Raw genomic sequence first — 22,472 nt, 5'->3', positions numbered from 1 at the left:
TGGTTGGTCAAAAGAACAATGAGGAAAATATCAGATTTGAGCTGCCTGTATAAACACAGCCTAATATTCTCAACTCCCCATGGGACCATGGCACTGCAATGTTTTGAATCAAATGTCCCCCTCTCCAGTGTGGGCTGACTCATCTACCAGCTCACATTTGTTGCATGTGTTTTAAATTTGATTGAAAACATTGTGGGCAGGGAAAAGTCAGATCATAGAAGTTAGGTAATCTAGTGGGTCTTTCAGTCAGCAGGGAGTTGTCTCATATGTGGTTCAGCTTTGCTATGTGCCCGGAGGGGGCCCATGTTAGAACAAAAACACATTCCTGCACTACAAGAATAACAGGTATGTCACTATGGAAAAGAGCCCATGGGACATCACAACTCTGACATCACCTCATTGAAGATGAAATTTAAAAGGTTTATGCTCGGGATGTCCCAAGGATACCGTATAGCATTAACCATGTCACTATAAGGCAGGGGGTGTCAAACTCCGTGGAGGTCCAAGTGTCTGCTGGTCTGTTACTTTCTTTCAATTATTGTCAAACGAAGACTTAGGACCTCCCCTCACCTAGTTGTCAAACTAATCAATTAAGACCTAGATAACCAGGTGAGGGGACGTCCTAACTAATCAATTAAGACCTAGATAACCAGGTGAGGGGACGTCCTAACTAATCAATTAAGACCTGGATAACCAGGTGAGGGGTGTCCTAACTAATCAATTAAGACCTGGATAACCAGGTGAGGGGGCATCCTAACTAATCAATTAAGACCTGGATAACCAGGTGAGGGGACGTCCTAACTAATCAATTAAGACCTAGATAACCAGGTGAGGGGACGTCCTAACTAATCAATTAAGACCTAGATAACCAGGTGAGGGGACATCCTAACTAATCAATTACCTTAATCATTCAAGTACAAGGGAGGAGTGAAAACCCACAGACACTGAAGTCTCTGGAATGAGTTTGACACCTGTGATAGTGCACCATTTCAGATGCAGATGTTCTTTGCCGATGGACCGACCTGTCAAAATTGTCTATGTACTCAGACCCCGCTGGGCAGTGATTAAGTCACTATACCTGGAGTCCAACTCCGAGTCCTTTATACTTGAGTCCCAAGTCATGGTAAAAGCTGCGGTCCAACAATCTTTAAAGCAATTTTTCATCAGATAGAAAGCTAAGTAAGGCTAGACTGCTAGTACAGTAGCTATGTAACATTTGCTGTTGTAGCTAGCATGTTGAATCATGCAAGGGAGAGAGACTGACAAAGTCATCACTGGTCGAGTCAAGAAAATCGTGACTTAAGTCCAAGTCAAAATGCCTCCGTTTAAAAGAGTATTTCCATAAGGGAAAACATTTATTTAGTAAAATAAGGTTATATTTATTCACTCATCTTGGATGCATGCCATAGTAGTTTTTATATGGAGCAAGCCAACTGAAATAAGACAGGGTAAACATCAATCAAATCCAATTTATTGCCACCTCCCTGGGCAGAATACTGCAACAGATGTTCTCAAAAGACAGAGGTTGTTGATTATGTGCTTCACAACTCCTTAGTGTCACTCAGCCATAGCTATGGAAACACAAATTCCCTAGAATAACAGTGCCTTCACCCCAAAAAAGGCTGGGAGTGGGACCCAGTCCTGATGGAAAAACAGCATGGCTGGACTTCACTGTAAAGTAAACCCTGCAGGCTGTGGTTCTAGAGGGGGGTGGAAACGATGGTGGGTAGCTCCCCAACAGGCGGAGGGTTGTACTTCTCCACTCTCATCAGTCGACGTAGGATGTCGTCTCTGTCCTTTGGCCAGGTGTAGACTAGAGTGTTCTGGAGCCAGGCAGGAACATGGCACTGAGACAGTCAGAAGCCCTGTTTATACCTGGTTCTAACATGCAGCCTTTGTCCTGATCTTGTCCACTTTCTGATTGTGCCCACATTTTTAGATAGATGTAGACCACAGGTGTCAAACTCATTCCACGGAGGGCCGAGTGTCTGCGGGTTTTCGCTCCTCCCTTGTACTTGATTGATGAATTAACATCACTAATTAGTTAGGAACTCCCCACACCTGGTTGTCTAGGGCTTTATTGAAAGGAAAAACCAAAAACCTGCAGACACTAGGCCCTCCGTGGAATGAGTTTGACACCCCTGATGTAGACGATTAAAAGAAGCATCTGATTGTGATCAGATCTTCCTGCCCACCTCTGGAGGTAGTCAGGCACGTATTGTGTCTGGATATTGTACAAGTGTAAACGGATGTGAACAGTGAAACCATTTAAAATCATAATTTCCCACCCTCTAATACCATTGACAGCTGTCACCATTGACTTGTGGCGTCAATAGGTGTCTTAAAAGAAATAATACATATTAATTTGAAACAATATCTGTCATATCATTTGCATACAGGGAGGGACCAGGAAATCTGGTCACAATGCAGACAGTGGACAGAAAAGACACATTTTAATAGCACGTGTGGACACATCTGAAAACGTGGGTACAATCGTTTTGCTGAGGGTGGGACGGATCATAATGGCTGGAATGGAGTAAATGGAATGCTATCAAACACATACAATTCATGTGTTTGATACCATTCATGCCGTTCCAGCCATTACTATGAGCCTGTCCTCCCCAATTAAGGTGCCACCAACTTCCAGTGGTGTTAGCGCAAGGTATAAATGGGCTAGAGGGAGAGAGGCTATTGTCTTTCAGTTTCTTAGTTAAGTGTTTTAGTGCTTTTAAAAAACTACATTAATTTCCACATAAGTCCAATACCTTTTTAGCTCCTGGAAACAGTATGGGAATGAATCTGAAGTTCTGGCATCCATTCTGAATGAACTCATTCTGCAGCTGTAACATAGTCACACTTTCATATCACTTTCTAGAAGTGAAGCATGAAATCGATGAAAACATTATTTTTGATAGATGATTATCATTAGGTTTCTTTATGGACTGCCATAAGCTCACCTGCTTATGGATATAGACTGTGTGTAACATCCTCTCGTCTTTCTCCATATAGATGTTAGCCCCCGTTACGGTCTCATGATACTTGGGACTGATAACAATGATGATAAGGTAATATTTCTGAGAAGGTGGAGATAGAAAGGATTAGCCCTCAGCCCAGGCCACTTCATGTTGACACATGCTAACTTGACTTCATGACTTCATTTGTGATGTAACATAGCATTGATTAAAAGGTTAAGAAGTATTTCTACCATCTTGTCAAAGTCCTCTGAGGTTGAATCAGCCATTTTACCTCGTTGATGTATTTTTCCATGAAGTCAATGGCGCTAATACTTATGAGCTGTTGCTCAAATACATCCACCTGAAACCATACAGGAAGAGAAACATCACTAATATACTACTTGACATCAGTAAATGTCAAGTGAAATTCTTTAATTCTGAACTGTAAAAAGTGATGAGGAATAAAGTAGCCTTACACTAGTGTCAAAGCCGTTGTGTCGCAGCAGGGAAACAAAGTTCATGGTCTCTTTAAAATGGTTGTCGCTGTCTCTCTCATAGGTGACAAAGACCTTTCCTAAAATAAACAAATAACATGTTACTCAATAGCACTGTGTGCTGTTAAATAGCACACAGTATGGACCAACAGAAACAAGTGTGTAATCACTCCTATTTGTATAATATCACAAACATTTGACATTTTTGTCATTCAGCAGATGCTCCTATCCAGAGCGACTTACAGTTAGTCACATTCATCTTAAGGTAGCTAGGTGAGACAACCACATATCACAATCAGAGTAAGTAAAAATGTTCCTTAATAAAGCAACTATCTGCAAAGTCAGTGCTAGTAAGGAAAGACAACAAATTCCATGTTGATACTATTGGCAGTTTTGGTCTACCATACTCTGTACAGCACTTACTTTGCTCCAATGACAGCTGTGTACTACTCCCAGGTCTGTCACTTTGTCTGTGTTGGGGGACAAAGCTCTCACTGTGATGGGAGAGACAAGCCAAATCATAGTGCCAGTCAAGAACTTGACTTACAATGTAACTTACACTAAGTGTAATTTACATTTACATTTTAGTCATTTAGCAGATGCTCTTGTCCAGACCGACTTACAGTAGTGAGTGGATTCATTTTTGTACTTTTTCCCGTACTGGTCCCCGTGGGAATCAAACCCACAACCCTGGTGTTGTAAGCGCCATGCTCTAACTGAGCCAATACTTAATTTGTTCCTGTTGAGGAAATTGTCCAGGCAGTTATTGGCCTTTTAGATATTTGAGTTCCCACTTTCTGTTTGGTTGCTTGGACCCCTTGTCTATTGGTCTGTACTAAACCATTACCTATGATGTGTGTTCACCAGTGGAGGCTGGTGGGAGGTGCTATGGGAGGATGCGCTCATTGTAATGGTTTGAAGGGAATGAGTCAAACGTATGGTTTCCATATGTTTGATGTGTTTGATACCGTTCCATTAATTCCATTCCATTCTTTACAATGAGCCTGTCCTCCTATAGCTCATCCCACCAGCCTCCTGTGGTGTCCACCTTATAGCTAACGCTGTGTTATGGCCTGTACTGTTTGTGTACGACTTCAGTGGCATGCAGAGTCCGGAACCGAAAACACGTTATTATTAAAAGAAGCACATGCCTGTTCCAATGGAAAAAGAGTATGTTACATGTAATTGACATAATTAGATTGTCAGAACTCTTCTCTGTCGAAGAATTTACAGTATTCATTCCTTAAATCATCCTCTTCAAAGGGCTTGATATTGTCACAGATGTCATCGTTTACACTAGACAGTTTTTAAAATGTAACCAAGGAAGTAAAACATTGAGGGGAAGTTGTAACATCAGAGACCGTCCAACATTTCCTCATCTTCCACCCCTTCTAATGCGACTATCCCCGATGCTTCTCCCTCTTTTTCCCCTGCCCCGCTACAAAATTTCTCCCTGCAGGCAGTCGCTGAGTCGGAGTTCCTAAAGGAGCTCCTTAAACGTGACCCCCAAAAAAACATCTGAGTCAGATGGTTTAGACCCTTTCTTCTTTAAGGTTGTTGCCCCTATCATCACCAAGCCTGTCTCTCCTTTCTGGGGAGGTTCCCTTTGCTTGGTTGGCAGCCACAGTTTGTCCTTTATTTAAACGGGGGAGATCAAGCTGATCCTAACTGTCATAGGCCTATTTTGCCCTGTTTATCAAAAGTGTTGGAAAAACTTGTCAATAATCAACTGACTGGCTTTCTTGACGTCTACAGTATTCTCTCTGGTATGCAATCTGGTTTCCACTCAGGTTATGGATGTGTCACTGCAACCTTAAAGGTCCTCAATGATGTCACCATTGCCCTTGATTCTAAGCAATGTTGTGCTGCTATTTTTATTGACTTGGCCAAAGCTTTTGATACGGTAGACCATTTCATTCTTGTGGGCCGGCTAAGGAGTATTGGTGTCTCTGAGGGGTCTTTGGCCTGGTTTGCTAACTACCGCTCTCAAAGAGTGCAGTGTATAAAGTCAGAAAATCTGCTGTCTCCAAGGCTCGATCCTAGGCCCCACGCTCTTCTCAATTTACATCAACAACATTGCTCAGACAGTAGGAAGCTCTCTCATCCATTTATATGCAGATGATACAGTCATACTCAGCTGGCCCCTCCCCGGATGTTGTGTTAAACGCTCTACAACAAAGCTTTCTTAGTGTCCAACAAGCTTTCTCTGCCCTTAACCTTGTTCTGAACACCTCCAAAACAAAGGTCATGTGATTTGGTAAGAAGAATGCCCCTCTCCCCAATGGTGTGATTACTACCTCTGAGGGTTTAGAGCTTGAGGTAGTCACCTCATACAAGTACTTGGGAGTATGGCTAGACGGTGCACTGTCCTTCTCTCAGCAAATATCAAAGCTGCAGGCTAAAGTTAAATCTCTTTCACTTCAGCTGCAAAACTAACCCTGATTCAGATGACCATCCTACCCATACTAGATTACAGAGACGTAAATTATAGATCAGCAGGTAAGGGTGCTCTCGAGCGGCTAGATGTTCTTTAACATTCGGCCATCAGATTTGCCACCAATGCTCCTTGTAGGACACATCACTGCACTCTAAACTCCTCTGTAAACTGGTCATCTCTGTATACCTGTCGCAAGACCCACTGGTTGATGCTTATTTATTAAACCCTCTTAGGCCTCACTCCCCCCTATCTGAGATATCTACTGCAGCCCTCATCCTCCACATACAACACCCGTTCTGCCAGTCACATTCTGTTAAAGGTCTCCAAAGCACACACATCCCTGGGTCGCTTCTCTTTTCAGTTCGCTGCAGCTAGCAACCGGAACGAGCTGCAACAAACACTCAAACTGGGTAGTTTTATCTCAATCTCTTCAATCGAAGACTCAATCATGGACACTGACGGTTGTGGCTGCTTTGTGTGATGTATTGTTGTCTCTACCTTCTTGCCTTTTGTGCTGTTGTCTGTGCCCAATAATATTTTGTGCTGCTACCATGTTTTTGTTATGTTGTGTTGCTATCATGCTGTGTTGTCATGTGTTGCTGCCTTGCTATGTTGTCTTTGTTGTGATGTGTTTTGTCCTATATTTAATTTGATGTATTTATTTTTAATCCCAGGCCCCCGTCCCCGCAGGAGGCCTTTTGGTAGAAAGGCTGGGTTAGTTAGACAACTCACCTTTGAGTGGTGCCAGCTGCATCTTGATGTCTGCAGTGGTCCGGACCTGATATGACACCAATATATATATATATATATATATATTATTTATTAAAAAAATAGTACCAGTCAAAAGTTTGGACACACCTACTCATTTCAAGGGTTTTTACATTGTAGAATAATAGTTAAGACATCAAAACTATGAAATAACACAAAAAAAAGTGTTAAATCACAATATATTTTATATCTGAGATTCTTCAAAGTAGCCCCTCTTTGCCTTGATGACGGCTTTGCACACCATTTGCATTCTCTCAATAAGCTTCATGAGATATCACCTGGAATGCATTTCAATTAACAGGTGTGCCTTGTTAAAAGTTCATTTGTAGAATTTCTTTGCTTCTTAATGCGTTTGAGCCAATCAGTTGTGTTGTGACAAGGTATGGGTTGTATACAGAAGATAGCCCTATTTGGTAAATACTAAGTCCATATTATGGCATGAACAGCTGAATTAAGCAAAGAGAAACAGTCCATCATGACTTTAAGACATGAAGGTCAGTCAATCAGGAAAATCAAGAACTTTGAAAGTTTCTTCAAGTCCAGTCGCAAAAAAACATCAAGCGCTATGATGAAACTGGCATTCATGAGGACCACCACAGGAAATTAAGACCCAGAGTTACCTCTGCTGCAGAGGATAAGTTCAATAGTTACCAGCCTTAGAAATTGCATCCCAAATAAATGCTTCAGAGTTCAAGTAACAGACATCAACAGTTCAGAGGAGGCAGTGTGAAATCAGGCCTTCATGGTCAAATTGCTGCAAAGAAACCACTACCAAAGGACACCAATAATAAGAAGAGACTTGCTTGTGACAAGAAACACGAGCAATGGACATTAGACTGTCCATTGCTTGTGTCCTTTGGTCTGATGAGTCCAAATTTTTGATTTTTGGTTCTAACTGCCGTGTCTTTGTGAGATGCAGAGTAGATGATCTCCGCATGTGTGGTTCCCACCGTGAAGCATGGAGAAGGAGGTGGTGTGATGGTGCTTTGCTGGTGACACTGTGATTTATTTAGAATTCAAGGCACACTTCACCAGCATGGCTACCACAGCATTCTGCAGCGATACGCCATCCCATCTGGTTTGCGCTTAGTGGGACTATCATTTGTTTTTCAACAGGACAATGACTCAAAACACACCTCCAGGCTGTGTAAGGGCTATTTGACCAAGAAGGAGAGTGATGGAGTTTTGCATCAGATGACCTGGCCTCCACAGCAGAGTGAAGGAACAAGTGCTCAGCATATGTGGGAACTCCTTCAAAACTGTTGGAAAAGCATTCCAGGTGAAGTTGGTTGAGAGAATGCCAAGAGTGTTGCAAAGCTGTCAAGGCAAAGGGTGGCTACTTTGAACAATCTAAAATATATTTTTTGGGTTACTACATGATTCCATATGTGTTATTTCACAGTTTTGATGTCTTCACTATTATTCTACAATGTATAAAATAGTAAAAATAAAGATATTATTATTGCTCCTTAATAATTTGTTATATCTTCTTTTTTTTTATCCTTAAAACTGCATTGTTGGTTAAGGGCTTCTAAGTAAGTATTTCACTGTAATGTCTACACCTGTTGTATTCGGTGCATGTGACAAATACAATTTCATATTGATCAGTGGAGGCTCATCAGTCGTAAAAATATAGAAAAACCCTTGAATGAGTAGGTGTGTCCAAACTTTTGACTGGTACTCGTTTTTTTTGTAGACATAAATACTTACACACACACACATATATAGATATATATATAGTAACAAATACATACAAAGAGTATAATTTTAATTGTCATTAGCTAGGTTTCGATCCAATTGATGACAAACTTCGATGGGAATATTCTAAAACCCACAATAAACAATAACAGCATTTTCCCACCAGAGATGTGTTTCCATCAAGTAGTGCACATGAAAGTAACTTTTGTGGTTCAATTCCCATGTACCGAATAAAGTACAAGTTAAATAGGTTTCCATCGCATTTTCAACTCTATTAATGGTTTTGTCACAATTATTGGCGGGTTATATAGCGAATGTGCACTCTGGTCTTAGCACACACACTCTACGCAACAACTCGCAGATACAGTGCGGGTATGGCCTACATGATGAGATTATTATGGGCAAAAGAGCAAGATTATTGTTATTTGTCAAACGGCAGGGAAGCATCGATGAGCTTGTCACCAGAAAATGTTTTAATGGAAAGCATCAAGCTCATCACCTAGCACTTTCACCACCCTGTGAAGTTCATCATCATTTATTTCATCTGTAGCGAGGAGTCGTAGTGGGAGGACCACACACCATACCATGTCAACGCGTGACTCCAAGTTTACTTCGATATGTGCAAATATTGATCTAATAGCCATCATAAGGCGCCTCCATCACTATTTCTCGCATTATACATTTTTACCGACTCAAAAAGATCCCACCTTGTCTAGCGTATTTTGTTTTGTCGACATTTGGAAAGTTTACCGTCAAATTTGCTTCCATCAGGCCTGTCATGACATTTTTTATCTGACATGTACTTTACTCGCATAAAAAAAAGGTTGGATGGGAACCTGCTTATAGACAGAATATGTTGCTGCATGCACTGTGGATGATCTAACATTTTAGGAGGTGGAAGGACAAAATATGAGTGCCTCTGAGGAATAGGATGCCACATATGGACTGGGATTCTGGTGACATACACTGAGTGTACAAAACATTAAGAACACCTGCTCTTTCCATGACATAGACTGACCAGGCTAATCCAGGTGAAAACTATGATCCCTTATTAATGTCACCTGTTAAATCCACTTCAAGCAGTGGGAGACAGGTTAAAGGGGAGGAGACAGGTTAAAGAAGGATTTTTAAGCCTAGAGATGTGTGCCATTTAGAGGATGAATGGGCAAGACAACAGGGTATGGTAGTAGGTACCAGGCGCACCGGTTTGTGTCAAGAACTGCAACGCTGCTGTTTTTTTTCACGCTCAACAGTTTCCTGTGTGTATCAAGAATGGTCTACCACCCAAAGGACATCCAGCCGACTTGACACAATTGTGGGACGCACTGGAGTCAACATGGGTCAGCCTTCCTGTGGAATACTTTCGACACCTTGCAGCGTCCATGGCCCGACGAATTGAGGCTGTTCTGAGGGCGAAAGGGGGGTGCAACTCAATATACTAAATATAGTTTTACACACACACACACACACACACACCTATATGATTGGAACTGGAACTCACCATAGTAGGGTGGACGGTAACTTGGCCTTGGAACGAGCTGTAGGACAGGGCCCATTCCGAGCCCCTGTGCAGGGCACTGTGCACAGCAGACCGGGCCCTGGGTAGGGTAGGGGTACGGGGGAAGGAAAGGGTAACGGGGGGCAGCCTCTGGTGGGCAGGAGAGCAGAGAGTACGGCTGCTCCAAACTACTGATGCTGGGGCTGTAACGCCCGGGGAGTGAGTGGTGGGATTTACCCTGGTGATGATAGCCCTCCTCTACTGGGCAACTGGCAAAGTCTGCACCGTGTGGGTATGAGTAGGATGGCAGGCTGTCTGGGTATGGCCCTCCAGTGCATCCGTCGCTGCTGTTGGCAAAGCTGGATTTCAGCCAGGCGTACCTCTGGTGGTCCAGGGCACTCAGACACATCTCTTCCTGTCCGGGGTAGGGTGTCTGGGGGCTGTAGCCAGCACATAGTCCCTGGGGTGGCCAGTTTTGGCTGGATCTTGACGGTGGTTCTTCTTGGCTGCCGTGTGGCTCTCTATTGGCCATCCTGCTCTGGCTGAGGACTTCTGGATAATTGAGTTGACTATGGGGTCTTAAGCGTAGGGCACTAGATATGGATGCGTCACTCATTGTCTCATCATTCTCCTCACACTGACTGTAGCTGTCCAGCAGGGGAGGGAGTCTACAAAGAGTGAAGAGACAAGTCAGCCAACAGTGTATAACCTGGAACAGGGATGGGCCACTTTGATCGGGGTGGGGACCACAAAATCTGAACTCATCATGAGGGGCCGCTGTGGTTCATGTCTGCGTTCCCACATGAATGAGAGAGCCGGCCCTAAGTTACATTTTGTTGCCCCCCCCCACCCCTACCTTGCGGGCAAAACATTTTACTGGCTCCCCTCTTGACAGCAGAGAGAATAAAAGTGTTCATTTCCTGTAATTCTACTCATTTTGCCATGCGGCAGAGAGAAGATTTGGCAATTTATACTGTAACTCATTTCCAATATTAAATTCAACACATTTTGCCATGGGGCGGGGAGAAATATTTGCAGTTTTTAATGTGATATCTGAATGACAGTGACTAACAAAATCAATGGGGGCTTCCCGGTCAGTAATTTGACCATGATTACTAGAAGTTTAGATAGTCTCTCCAGCTAACTTACCAATCTAAAAAATGGTAGTTGACATGGGATAATTGAGTGACTGTCAGTGACAGGCATAACAAGTGAAAAACTGCTGATGCACAAACAAATTTCAAAATTGCAGTTGCCCATCCCTGGCCTAGAAAGTACTCCATAGTGAAATGCCAGTGAATGACAGCTCTCAAATACAGTGCCTTCAGTTAGTATTCATACCTATTGACTTATTCCACATTTTGTGTTACAGCCTGAATTCAAAATGAATTAAATTTACTGAGTCAATGCTTATTATTTAGGCTTGCCATAACAAAGGGGTTAAATATACTGAACAAAAATATTAAAAAATGCAACATGCACCAATTTCAACGATTTTACTGAGTTACAGTTTGGAAATCAGTCACTTGAAATAAATAAATTAGGCTCTAATCTATGGATTTCACATGACAGGGCAGGGGTGCAGCCAGTTGGGAACCAGGCCCACCCAATCAGAACTAGTTTTTCCCCACAAAAAGGCTTTATTACAGACAAAAATATGCCTCAGTTTCATCAGCTGTCCGGGTGGCTGGTCTCAGACGATCCTGCAGGTGAAGAAGCCGGATGTGGAGGTCCTGGGCTGGCGTGGTTACACGTGGTCTGTGGTTGTGAGGCCGGTTGGACATACTGACAAATTCTCTAAAACGACATTGGAGGCGGCTTATGGTAGAGAAATTAACATTAAATTCTCTGGCAACAGCTCTGGTGGCCATTCCTGCAGTCAGCATGCCAATTGCACGCTCCCTCAAAACTTGAGACATCTGTGGCTTGTGTTGTGTAACAAAACTGCACATTTTAGAGTTGCCTTTTATTGTCCCCAGCACAAGGTGCACCTGTGTAATGATCATGCTGTTTAATCAGCTTCTTGATGTGCCACTAACATGGATGTAAACAAATTTGTGCACAAAATTAGAGAAATAATATTTTTGTGTGTATGGAAAATTTCTGGGATATCAACACTTTACATGTTGTGTTTATGTTTTTGTTCAGTTTACTTATTGACTCAACATTTCAGCTTTACATTTTTTTATGAATTTGTAAAAATGACAACAAATGTAATTCTACTTTCACATTATGGGGCTAGTGACAAAATCTAAATGTAATCCATTTTAAATTCAGTCTGTAAGACAACAACATGTGGAAAAGGTCAAGGGGCGTGAATACTTTCTGAAGGCACTGTGAGAGTTATGTGATCTTTATCATCAACCGAGTAACTACCACACAACTGTTCAAAGCCTTTGTCTGCACTGTAATTAATAGAAGCCATTTTGCTACAGTTAGCAACGTGTCGTGCGAGCTTCTGAGGCGATTACCTTGGAGATGCACTTTGCAGAGAGGGTAACATCGTTCACTTATTCCAAGGACACCAAAGGATTTCACAAACCTGTCATTAAAATTATTACTGAGACCCCAGCGCAAAAGTTACAGGTCAAACCACAAACAGACTCAAAACAAAAGTGTCTAGGCAACAGGTTTTACAATGCACGCTTGGATATGCAGAACAATATCTTCAGGCTACTGGTGTATCTGGTAAGGTACAGAAATACCTACTTTTCACATCTAGTTTTGTAGCTCAGGAAAAAGAATAGATAAGAAAAAGTTTACGTGTGAAGTGACTTCTACCTAGGAATATGCTTAGGATTGACTATGAATGTTGCATAAATATGATTCGTTTTTTTCTGATGTATTAACTTTGACCACATCAGCCTTAAACTGGCACAAAACAAAGGCAATGTAAAGGAGAAAAACAACAAGATGTTAGGCAGTCAAAGAAAGCGAACTTACCTACGTTCAAGGTAGGAATGACAGGATATGACTCTGTCATGAAAAATGCACGTTTACTTCTCTTTTTACTTCCAAATATTTACCAACATCTACATAACAATTTACATTCCTAACCGGATGAAATCTTTATTAAAGTTCCGACGAGCGCACTGTACCTTTCGAGACAACGGAGTATTCAGCCCCGTCCGAGCTACGGAGGTAGACCTTCCTTTCTCCCAAGCCCCGCCCATCCCGCGTTGGACGTCAAATAAGATTGTGAAACCTATTTGAGATACAAAACAACAACATTGTAGGAGCTATTTATCATGTTTTATCTAATATCTATTTAATTCCCAATATTTGCATATGAATACAAACGATGTAGAGTTCAGTTTGCATGTCTATAGACATACATATAAGATATTGAGGTGTAGACAGTCCATTTTAAAATCAGCACACAAGCTACAAATGTGCTTTACTGCAGGGCCCATACAGCACTCTGCCATGGCTTGGATGGGCAGTCGGGGAAAAGCTGTGTTTATATGACGAAGTGTATAGAGCTTTATGTAACATTGACAAACTTGAAAGATGGATTATGAAGAAATCACTCTGCCATTTCCTGTAGGTACAATTTTAAAAGTTCGCCTAATTTCATTTTGTTACAAAACAAGCAAAACAAAATAAGTGAAAATAATCTTTGTACCATCTAAACCGCTGTGAAATGCATTTTCAATAACCAAAAATATTGTATTTTCGACTTTTTGAAACTGGTGTACAAAACTGAAAGTAAAATACACAAAAACGAAATTTAAGAACGGGAAGCATAAAAATAGTGCACATAAAACAGATCTACCGCTTCATAGACTTGCTTTCAATGCGAATGACAAATCTATAACTCATATTTCTATGTGCATTTGGTCAGGCCGCTCAAAAAGTTACATATTGCAGCTTTAACAGTGATGTTGAACTGTAAAGATCTTTGACTGAAGCTCATTGTGGCATTGTACTCACCTCAACTCATAATGTGACTTGAAAGAGCTCTAACGCTGGTTGCAACCTGGACTCAGTGGTAGACGTAACATAGTAAACGGATTTCCGTGACAGTCATAATTAGTATGATATGTTACGTTTGTTATTGTACATGCACTATATATACAAAAGTATGTGGACACCCCTTCAAATTAGTGGATTTGGCCATTTCAGCTACACCGCCATGCAATCTCCATAGACAAACATTGGCAGTAGAATGGCCTTACTGAAGAGCTCAGTGACTTTCAACGTGGCACCGTCATAGGATGCCACCTTTCCAACAAGTCAGTTCATCAAATGTCAGCCCTGGTCCTATAAGTGCACCAAAAATCCAGAAATTTCCATCCCTAACTATAACATTTTCTGTCAAGATAGAACTGCCAAAGGGGGCGGAGTTACAATCTACTGCAGAGATAGCCTGCAGAGTTCTGTCAGACCTATAACTATCCTACCCTGCCTTTCTAAGGTCTTCGAAAGCCAAGTTAACAAACAGATCACCGACCATTTCGAATCCCACCGTACCTTCTCCGCTATGCAATCTGGTTTCCGAGCTGGCCATGGGTGCAACACGCTCAAGGTTCTAAACGATATCATAACCGCCATCGATAAGAGACAATACTGTGCAGCTGTATTCATCGACCTGGCCAAGGCTTTCGACTCTGTCAATCACCACATTCTTATCGGCAGACTCAACAGCCTTGGTTTCTCTAATGACTGACTCGCCTGGTTCACCAACTACTTCTCAGACAGAGTTCAGTGTGTCAAATCAGAGGGCCTGTTGTCCGGACCTCTGGCAGTCTCTATGGGGGTGCCAAAGGGCTCAATTCTCGGGCCGACTCTTTACTCTGTATATATCAATGATGTCGCTCTTGCTGCTAGTGATTCTCTGATCCACCTCTACACAGACGACACCATTCTGTATACATCTGGCACTTCTTTGGACACTGTGCTAACAAACCTCCAAACGAGCTTCAACGCCATACAACACTCCTTCAACTGCATTTAAATGTTAGTAAAACTAAGTGCATGCTCTTCAACCGATTGCTGCCTGCACCCTCCCACCTGACTAGCATCACTACTCTGGACGGTTCTGACCTAGAATATGTGGACAACTACAAATACCTAGGTGTCTGGTTAGACTGTAAACTCTCCTTCCAGACTCACATTAAGCATCTCCAATCCAAAATGAAATCTAGAATCGGCTTCCTATTTCGCAACAAAGCCTCCTTCACTCATGCTGTCAAACATACCCTCGTAAAACTGACTATCCTACCGATCCTTGACTTCGGCCTTGTCATTTACAAAATAGCCTCCAACACTCTACTCAGCAAATTGGATGCAGTCTATCACAGTGCCATCCGTTTTGTCACCAAAGCCCCATATACTACCCACCACTGCGACCTGTATGCTCTCGTCGGCTGGCCCTCGCTACATATTCATCGCCAAACCCACTGGCTCCAGGTCATCTATAAGTCTTTGCTAGGTAAAGCCCTGCCTTATCTCAGCTCACTGGTCACCATAGCAACACCCATCCGTATCAGGTGCTCCAGCAGGTATATTGCACTGGTCATCCCCAAAACCAACACTTACTTTGGCCTCCTTTCCTTCCAGTTCTCTGCTGCCAACGACTGGAACGAATTGCAAACATCTCTGAAGCTGGAGTCATATCTCCCTCTCTAACTTTAAGCATCAGCTGTCAGAGCTGCTTACCTAACACTGTACCTGTACACAGCCAATCTGTAAATAGCACACCCGACTACCTCATCCACATATTATTACTTACCCTCTTGCTCTTTTGCACCCCAGTATCTCTACTTGCACATCATCATTTGCACATATATCACTCCAGTATTCATGCTAAATTGTAATTATTTTTGCCTCTATGCCTATTTATTGCCTACCTCCCTACTCTTCTACATTTGCACACACCGTACATAGATCTTTATTTATTTTCTTGTGTTATTGACTGTACGTTTGTTTATGTGTAACTCTGTGTTGTTGTTTTTGTCACACTGCTTTGCTTTATCTTGGCCAGGTCGCAGTTGTAAATAAGAACTTGTTCTCAACTGGCCTACCTGGTTAAATAAAGGTGAAATAGTGTCGGGTTCACCTTGTGGTTATGATAGGGGCTGTACCAAATGTGTGATGTATTATAATAATTGATTATGCTTATGTTGTATTAATAGAAGGGGAGGGGTTATAAGACATTTATAGGGTCCTATACTGCAGATTAACCATATATATTCATTATAATGTTTAATATTGTTCCACAGTATTTCTAGTCTCTGCCTCTTATAAAGAAGTGGTCTGAGAGATTTGTGACTGTGAGACAGAACTCTGCAGGGGACTGAAAGAGATTAGTCAGACATTCCACTAAAAATCAACTTGGGGAGTGGACATTTACTGCTGAGCCTTTAGATAGCTATAACAAACAAGAGTTTCAAGGTTGTGTAGGTATGGGTTTGGTCTCAGGAGTAGAAGGTAATGACATAGGCAGTGACATCACTAAGATATATGACTGCAGGCCTAATAAAACAACTCGGACCATTTTATATTTTGCAGAACTTACTCGGAAACATGCGTGCTATGTTCCTGTTGTCAACGTCTGTCTGCAATTGCATTAATAAAGGTTTTTGAATGATTTAATTAAAGATATTGTATGAATGCTTATTTCACCAATGAGCCAATGATTGACAAGGAACAAGGAACGAACCCCAACACTAGTCCCCTTAGTTCCAGTGAAGGGAAATTTTAACGCTACAGCATACAATGACATTGTAGATGATTCTCTGCTTCCAACTTTGTGGCAACAGTTTGGGAAGGCCCTTTCCTGTTTCAGAATGAAAATTCCCCTGTGGACAAAGCGATCTCCAAACAGAAATGGTTTGTCGAGACAGAGCCCTGACCTCTACCCCATCGAACATCTTTGGGATGAATTGGAACGCCGACCATGAGCCAGGCCTAATCGCCCAACATCAGTGTCTGTCCTCACTAATGCTCTTGTGGCTGAATGGAAGCAAGTCCCCACAGCAATGTTCCAACATCTAGTGGAAAGCTTCCCCAGAAGACTGGAGGCTGTTATAGCAGTAAAGGGGGGACCAACTCCATATTAATCCCAATGTTTTTGGAATGAGATGTTCAAAGAGCAGGTGTCCACATACATTTGGTCATGTAGTGTGTATACAATGCATTCGTAAAGTATTCAGACCCCTTGACTTTTTTCACATTTTGTAACGTTACAGCCTTATTCTAAAATGGATTTAAAAAAGTTCCCCTCATCAATCGACACAATATCCCATATTGACAGAGCGAAAACAGGTTTTTAGACATTTTTCAAATATATCATTTAAAAAAACAGAAATACCTTATTTACATAAGTATTCAGACCCTTTGCTATGAGACTCAAAATTGAGCTCAGGTGCATCCTGTTTCCATTGATCATCCTTGAGCACTTTCTACAACTTGATTGGAGTCCAAGTCCACCTGTGGGAAATTCAAAATGATAAGACATGATTTGGAAAGGCTATATACAGTTGAAGTTGGAAGTTTACATACACCTTAGCCAAATACATTTAAACTCAGTTTTTCACAATTCCTGACGTTTAATCCTAGTAAAAATCCCCTGTTTTAGGTCAGTTAGGATCACCACTTTATTTTAAGAATGTGAAATGTCAGAATAATAGTAGAGAGAATTATTTCAGCTTTTATTTCTTTCATCACAATCCCAGTGGGTCAGAAGTTACCATACACTCAATTAGTTTTTGGTCGCATTGCCTTTAAATTGTTTAACTTGGGTCAAACGTTTCGGGTAGCCTTCCACAAGCTTCCCACAATAAGTTGGGTGAATTTTGGCCCATTCCTCCTGACAGAGCTGGTGTAACTGAGTCAGGTTTGTAGGCCTCCTTGCTCGCACACGCTTTTTCAGTTCTGCCCACAAATTTTCTATAAGATTGAGGTCAGGGCTTTGTGATGGCCACTCCAAAACCTTGACTTTGTTGTCCTTAAGCTATTTTGCAACAACTTTGGAAGTATGCTTGGGGTCATTGTCCATTTGGAAGACCCATTTGCGACCAAGCTTTAACTTCCTGGCTGATGTCTTGAGATGTTGCTTCAATATATCCACATAATTTTCCTACCTCATGATGCCATCTATTTTGTGAATTGCACCAGTCCCTCCTGCAGCAAAGCACCCCCACAACATGATGCTGGGATGGTGTTCTTCGGCTTGCAAGCCTCCCCCTTTTTCCTCCAAACATAACGATGGTCATTATGGCCAAACAGTTCTATTTTTGTTTCATCAGACCAGAGGACATTTCTCCAAAAGTACGATCTGTGTCCCTATGTGCAGTTGCAAACCGTAGTTTGGCTTTTTTATTGCGATTTTGGAGCAGTGGCTTCTTCCTTGCTGAGCGGCCTTTCAGGTTATGTCGATATAGGACTTGTTTTACTGTGGATATAGATACTTTTGTACCGGTTTCCTCAAGCATCTTCACAAGGTCCTTTGCTGTTGTTCTGAGATTGATTTGCACTTTTCGCACCAAAGTACGTTCATCTCTAGGAGACAGAACGCATCTCCTTCCTGAGCGGTATGACGGCTGTGTGTTCCCATGGTGTTTATACTTGCGTACTATTGTTTGTACAGATGAGCGTGGTACCTTCAGGCATTTGGAAATTGCTCCCAAGGATGAACCAGACTTGTGGGATGTCTACAATTTTTTTTCTGAGGTCTTGGCTGATTTCTTTTGATTTTCCCATGATGTCAAGCAAAGATGCACTGAGTTTGAAGGTAGGCCTTGAAATACATCTACATGTACACCTCCAATTGACTCAAATTATGTCAATTAGCCTAGCAGAAGCTTCTAAAGCCATGACATAATTTTCGGGAATTGTCCAAGCTGTTTAAAAGGCACAGTCAACTTAGTGTATGTAAACTTCTGATCCACTGGAATTGTAATACAATGAATTATAAGTGAAATAATATCTGTAAACAATTGTTGGAAAAATTACTTGTGTCATGCACAAAGTAGATGTCCTAACCGACTTGCCAAAACTATAGATTGTTAACAAGAAATTTGTGGAGTGGTTGAAAAAGGAGTTAATGACTCCAACCTAAGTGTATGTAAACTTCCGACTTCAACTGTAAGTTCCCACAGTTGACACTGCATGTCAGAGCAAAAACCAAGCCATAAGGTCAAAGGAATTGCCTGTAGAGCTCCAAGACAGGATTGTGTCAAGGCACAGATCCGGGGAAGAGTACCAAAAAATGTTTGCAGTATTGAAGCTCACCAAGAACACGGGGGCCTCCATCATTCTTAAATGGAAGAAGTTTGGAACCACCAAGACTCGACCTAGAGCTGTCAGCCCAGCCAAACTGAGCAATCAAGGGAGAAGGGCCTTGGTCAGGAAGGTGACCAAAAACCCGATGGTCACTCTGAACGACTTCCAGAATTCCTCTGTGGAGATGTGACAACCTTCCAGAAGGACAACCATCTCTAAAGCACTCCACCAATCTTCCATATTGGATTTCCATTTGCCATATATTTTTCAAGCCTTTATGGTAGAGTGGCCAGACGGAAAGTCACTCCTCAGTAAAAGGCACATGACAGCCTGCTTGGAGGCAGAGGCACCTAAATGACTCTCAGACCATGAGAAATAAGATTCTCTGGTCTGATGAAACCAAGATTGAACTCTTTGGCCTGAATGCCAAGCGTCACGTCTGGAGGTAACCTGGCACCATCCCTACGGTGAAGCATGGTGGTGGCAGTATCATGCTGTGGGGATGTTTTTCAGTGCCAGGAACTGGGAGACCAGTCAGGATCGAGGGAAAGGAGCCAAGTACAGAGAGATCCTTGATGAAAACCTTCTCCAGAGCGCTCAGAACCTCAGACTGGTGCGAAGGTTTACCTTCCAACAGGCCAACGACCCTAAGCACCCAGCCAAGACAACGCAGGAGTGGCTTCGGGACAAATCTCAATGTCCTTGAGTGGCACAGCCAGAGCCCGGACTTGAACCCAAACGAACATCTCTGGAGAGAACTGAAAATAGCTGTGCAGCGATGCTCTCCATCCAACCTGACAGAGCTTGAGAGGATCTGCAGAGAATGGGAGAAACTCCCTAAATACAGGTGTGCCAAGCTTGTAGGGTCAACCCCAGGAAGACTCGAGGCTGTAGTCGCTGCCAAAGGTGATTCAACAAAGTACTGAGTAAACGGTCTGAATACTTGTGTAAATGTGATATTTCAGTTTTTGTTTTTAATACATTTGCAACAATTTATAAAAATCTGTTTTTGCTTCGTCATTTGATTTGATGATTGATGAGTAAAAAAACGATTTAATCCATTTTAGAATAAGGCTAACGTAAAAAATTTGGAAAAAGTCAAGGGGTCTGAATACTTTCCAAATGCACTATATATACACACATATATTGGACACACCTACTCATTCAAGTGTTTCTTTATTTTTACTATTTTCTACATTGTAGAAAATAGTGAAGACATCAACACTATGAACTATGAAATAACACATATGGAATCATGTAGTAACAAAAAAAAGTGTTAAACAAATATATTTTAGATTTTTTAAAGTAGCCACCCCATCTCAATTGGGTTGAGGTCGGATGATTGTGGATGCCAGGTCATCTAATGCAGCACTCCATCACTCTCCTTCTTGGTCAAATAGCCTTTGAATTCTAAATAAATCACTAACAGTGTCACCAGCAAACACCTCCATACCATCACACCTCGTCCTCCATGCTTCATGGTGGGAACCACACATGCGGAGACACGGCTGTTGGAACCAAAAATCTCAAATTTGGACTCATCAGACCAAAAGACAGATTTCCACCGGTCTTATGTCCATTACTCATGTTTCTTGGCAAGTCTCTTATTATTATTATTGGTGTCCTTTAGTCGTATGAAGGCCTGATTCCCACAGATTCTGAACAGTTGATGTTGAGATGTGTCTGTTACTTGAACTCTGTGAAGCATTTATTTCCTGTGGCGATTCTCATGAGAGCCAGTTTCGTCATAGCGATTGATGGTTTTTGCAACTGCAATTGAAGAAACTTTCAAAGTTCTTGAAATGTCCTGATTGACTGACCTTCATGTCTTAAAGTAATAATTGACTGTTGTTTCTCTTTACTTATTTGAGCAGTTCATGCCATAATATGGACTTGGTATTTTACAAAATAGGGCTATCTTATGCATACCACCTTACCTTGTCACAACTGATTGGCTGAAATGCATTAAGAAGGAAAGGAATTCTACAAATTAACTTTTGACAAGGCACACCTGTTAACAGAAATGCTTTCCAGGTAACTACCTCATGGAGCTGGTTGAGAGAATGCCAATAGTTTGTGAAGCTTAAGGCAAAGGGTGGCTACTTTGAAGAATCTCAAATATAAACTATATTTTGATTTGTTTAACACTTTTTTGGGTACTATATGTTTCCATATGTGTTATTTTAGTTGATGTCTTCACTATTATTCTACAATGTAGAAAATAGTAAAAAATAAAGAAAAACCCTTGACTGGTACTGTATACACACACAAATAGATTATATTTTCCCCAACTGAGCTTTGCGCCCCTGTGTCAGTATACGAACTGTGTTACAAATCACTAATTGGCTGTTTAGTGACCGTTTTCGATGCCATATCAAAAGCCAACCCCACTGTGTTACAGAGCTTCCTGTCTTCCTCTCAGTGCTCATCTCTCCTGTTGTTTAGATGCTATTGTCTTCCAGATTTCACAGTCAGACCTCGAAGGTGATGCTACTAATTGTTTACCTGCACATCCTTTATGAATATTGGTTGATACCAAGTGTTCTTAGGGCCAACCTGGTCTCAGAGCATTTTATATTATTCTGTATGTAAATTCGAGACACTCCTTTTAGTATGTTACGTATTCATTTGTGGATGTCCATCACCCATTTCGTATGATGTGTTAAGATTTACAATTCATATTATATGTTACGGATTTGGAAGTAACACTATGTTACGAATTCGCAAGACGTAGAATATGTTACCAATTTTCAAAATGTATGATATGATTCCAATTTGTTGTGGGTAACATTATCTAGCTGGCTAACGTTTTCTATGCTAGGGTTAGGGATAAGGTTATGAGTTAAATTAAAGGGTTACAGTGAAGGTTAGGGAAAGGGTTAGCTAACAACATGCTAAGTAGTTGCACATTAGCTAAAAAGTAGCTAATTAGCTAAACTTGTCCGTGATTAGATTTGAACACGCAACCTTTGGGTTGCTAGACGTTCGCGTTATATGCCCGACCAACCTCCCTCCGTTTTTGCCTTAAGAAACCTTCCGTCTTATTTAACCATACCAAACTGTAACAAATCTTACTAATTTGAGTGTCACGGATTTACATGTACTATGTTATGTCTATGAGACCATGGCAGGCTGACTTAATCAGTGTGCATGGTGGCAATGATAAAACAGCAGCAATTTATATCCTTATATGGTCCTGTTAGACATCTGTTTCCTTGTCAACTCTACTCACCTCCTTTTCCATCATTCCATCAACTTTGCTCTCCTCCTTTCCATCATCTTTCTTTCAGTGTCTAGTGTATCACGCCAGGCGCTTCTGGATCTTTCCATTGGTGGTGTCAGAGTACTCATAACCCTCCCACTATGCGGTCGTCACTAGTTACCACAGCCACAAA

The 22,472-nt window shown here is 41.7% G+C and overlaps 1 protein-coding gene across 6 annotated transcripts; it reads right to left on the bottom strand.

Moving 5' to 3' along the window:
• Positions 1 to 1,449: 1,449 nt before the first annotated feature.
• Positions 1,450 to 22,405, bottom strand: LOC120046815 (E3 ubiquitin ligase TRAF3IP2-like). Of its 6 annotated transcripts, none has more exons than XM_038992343.1 (11): positions 22,310 to 22,403; positions 12,793 to 13,054; positions 12,321 to 12,391; positions 9,853 to 10,517; positions 6,618 to 6,663; positions 3,872 to 3,942; positions 3,431 to 3,528; positions 3,247 to 3,315; positions 2,958 to 3,074; positions 2,766 to 2,840; positions 1,450 to 1,847 (listed from the first exon to the last, which is right to left on the bottom strand). In XM_038992343.1, the coding sequence occupies exons 3-11, from the start codon at positions 12,350 to 12,352 to the stop codon at positions 1,701 to 1,703; spliced, it is 1,320 nt and encodes a 439-aa protein (XP_038848271.1). In that variant the 5' UTR covers positions 12,353 to 12,391; positions 12,793 to 13,054; positions 22,310 to 22,403; the 3' UTR covers positions 1,450 to 1,700. The 6 variants fall into 6 exon arrangements, with proteins under 6 accessions (XP_038848271.1, XP_038848273.1, XP_038848274.1 ...); XM_038992345.1 differs by having other exon boundaries at positions 12,948 to 13,054; XM_038992346.1 differs by lacking the exon at positions 12,321 to 12,391.
• Positions 22,406 to 22,472: the final 67 nt, after the last annotated feature.

Source organism: Salvelinus namaycush, chromosome 4 (assembly GCF_016432855.1).
Source record: "Salvelinus namaycush isolate Seneca chromosome 4, SaNama_1.0, whole genome shotgun sequence".
NCBI classification, from domain to species: Eukaryota; Metazoa; Chordata; class Actinopteri; order Salmoniformes; family Salmonidae; genus Salvelinus; species Salvelinus namaycush.
This window is presented reverse-complemented; position numbering and strand designations above follow the sequence as displayed.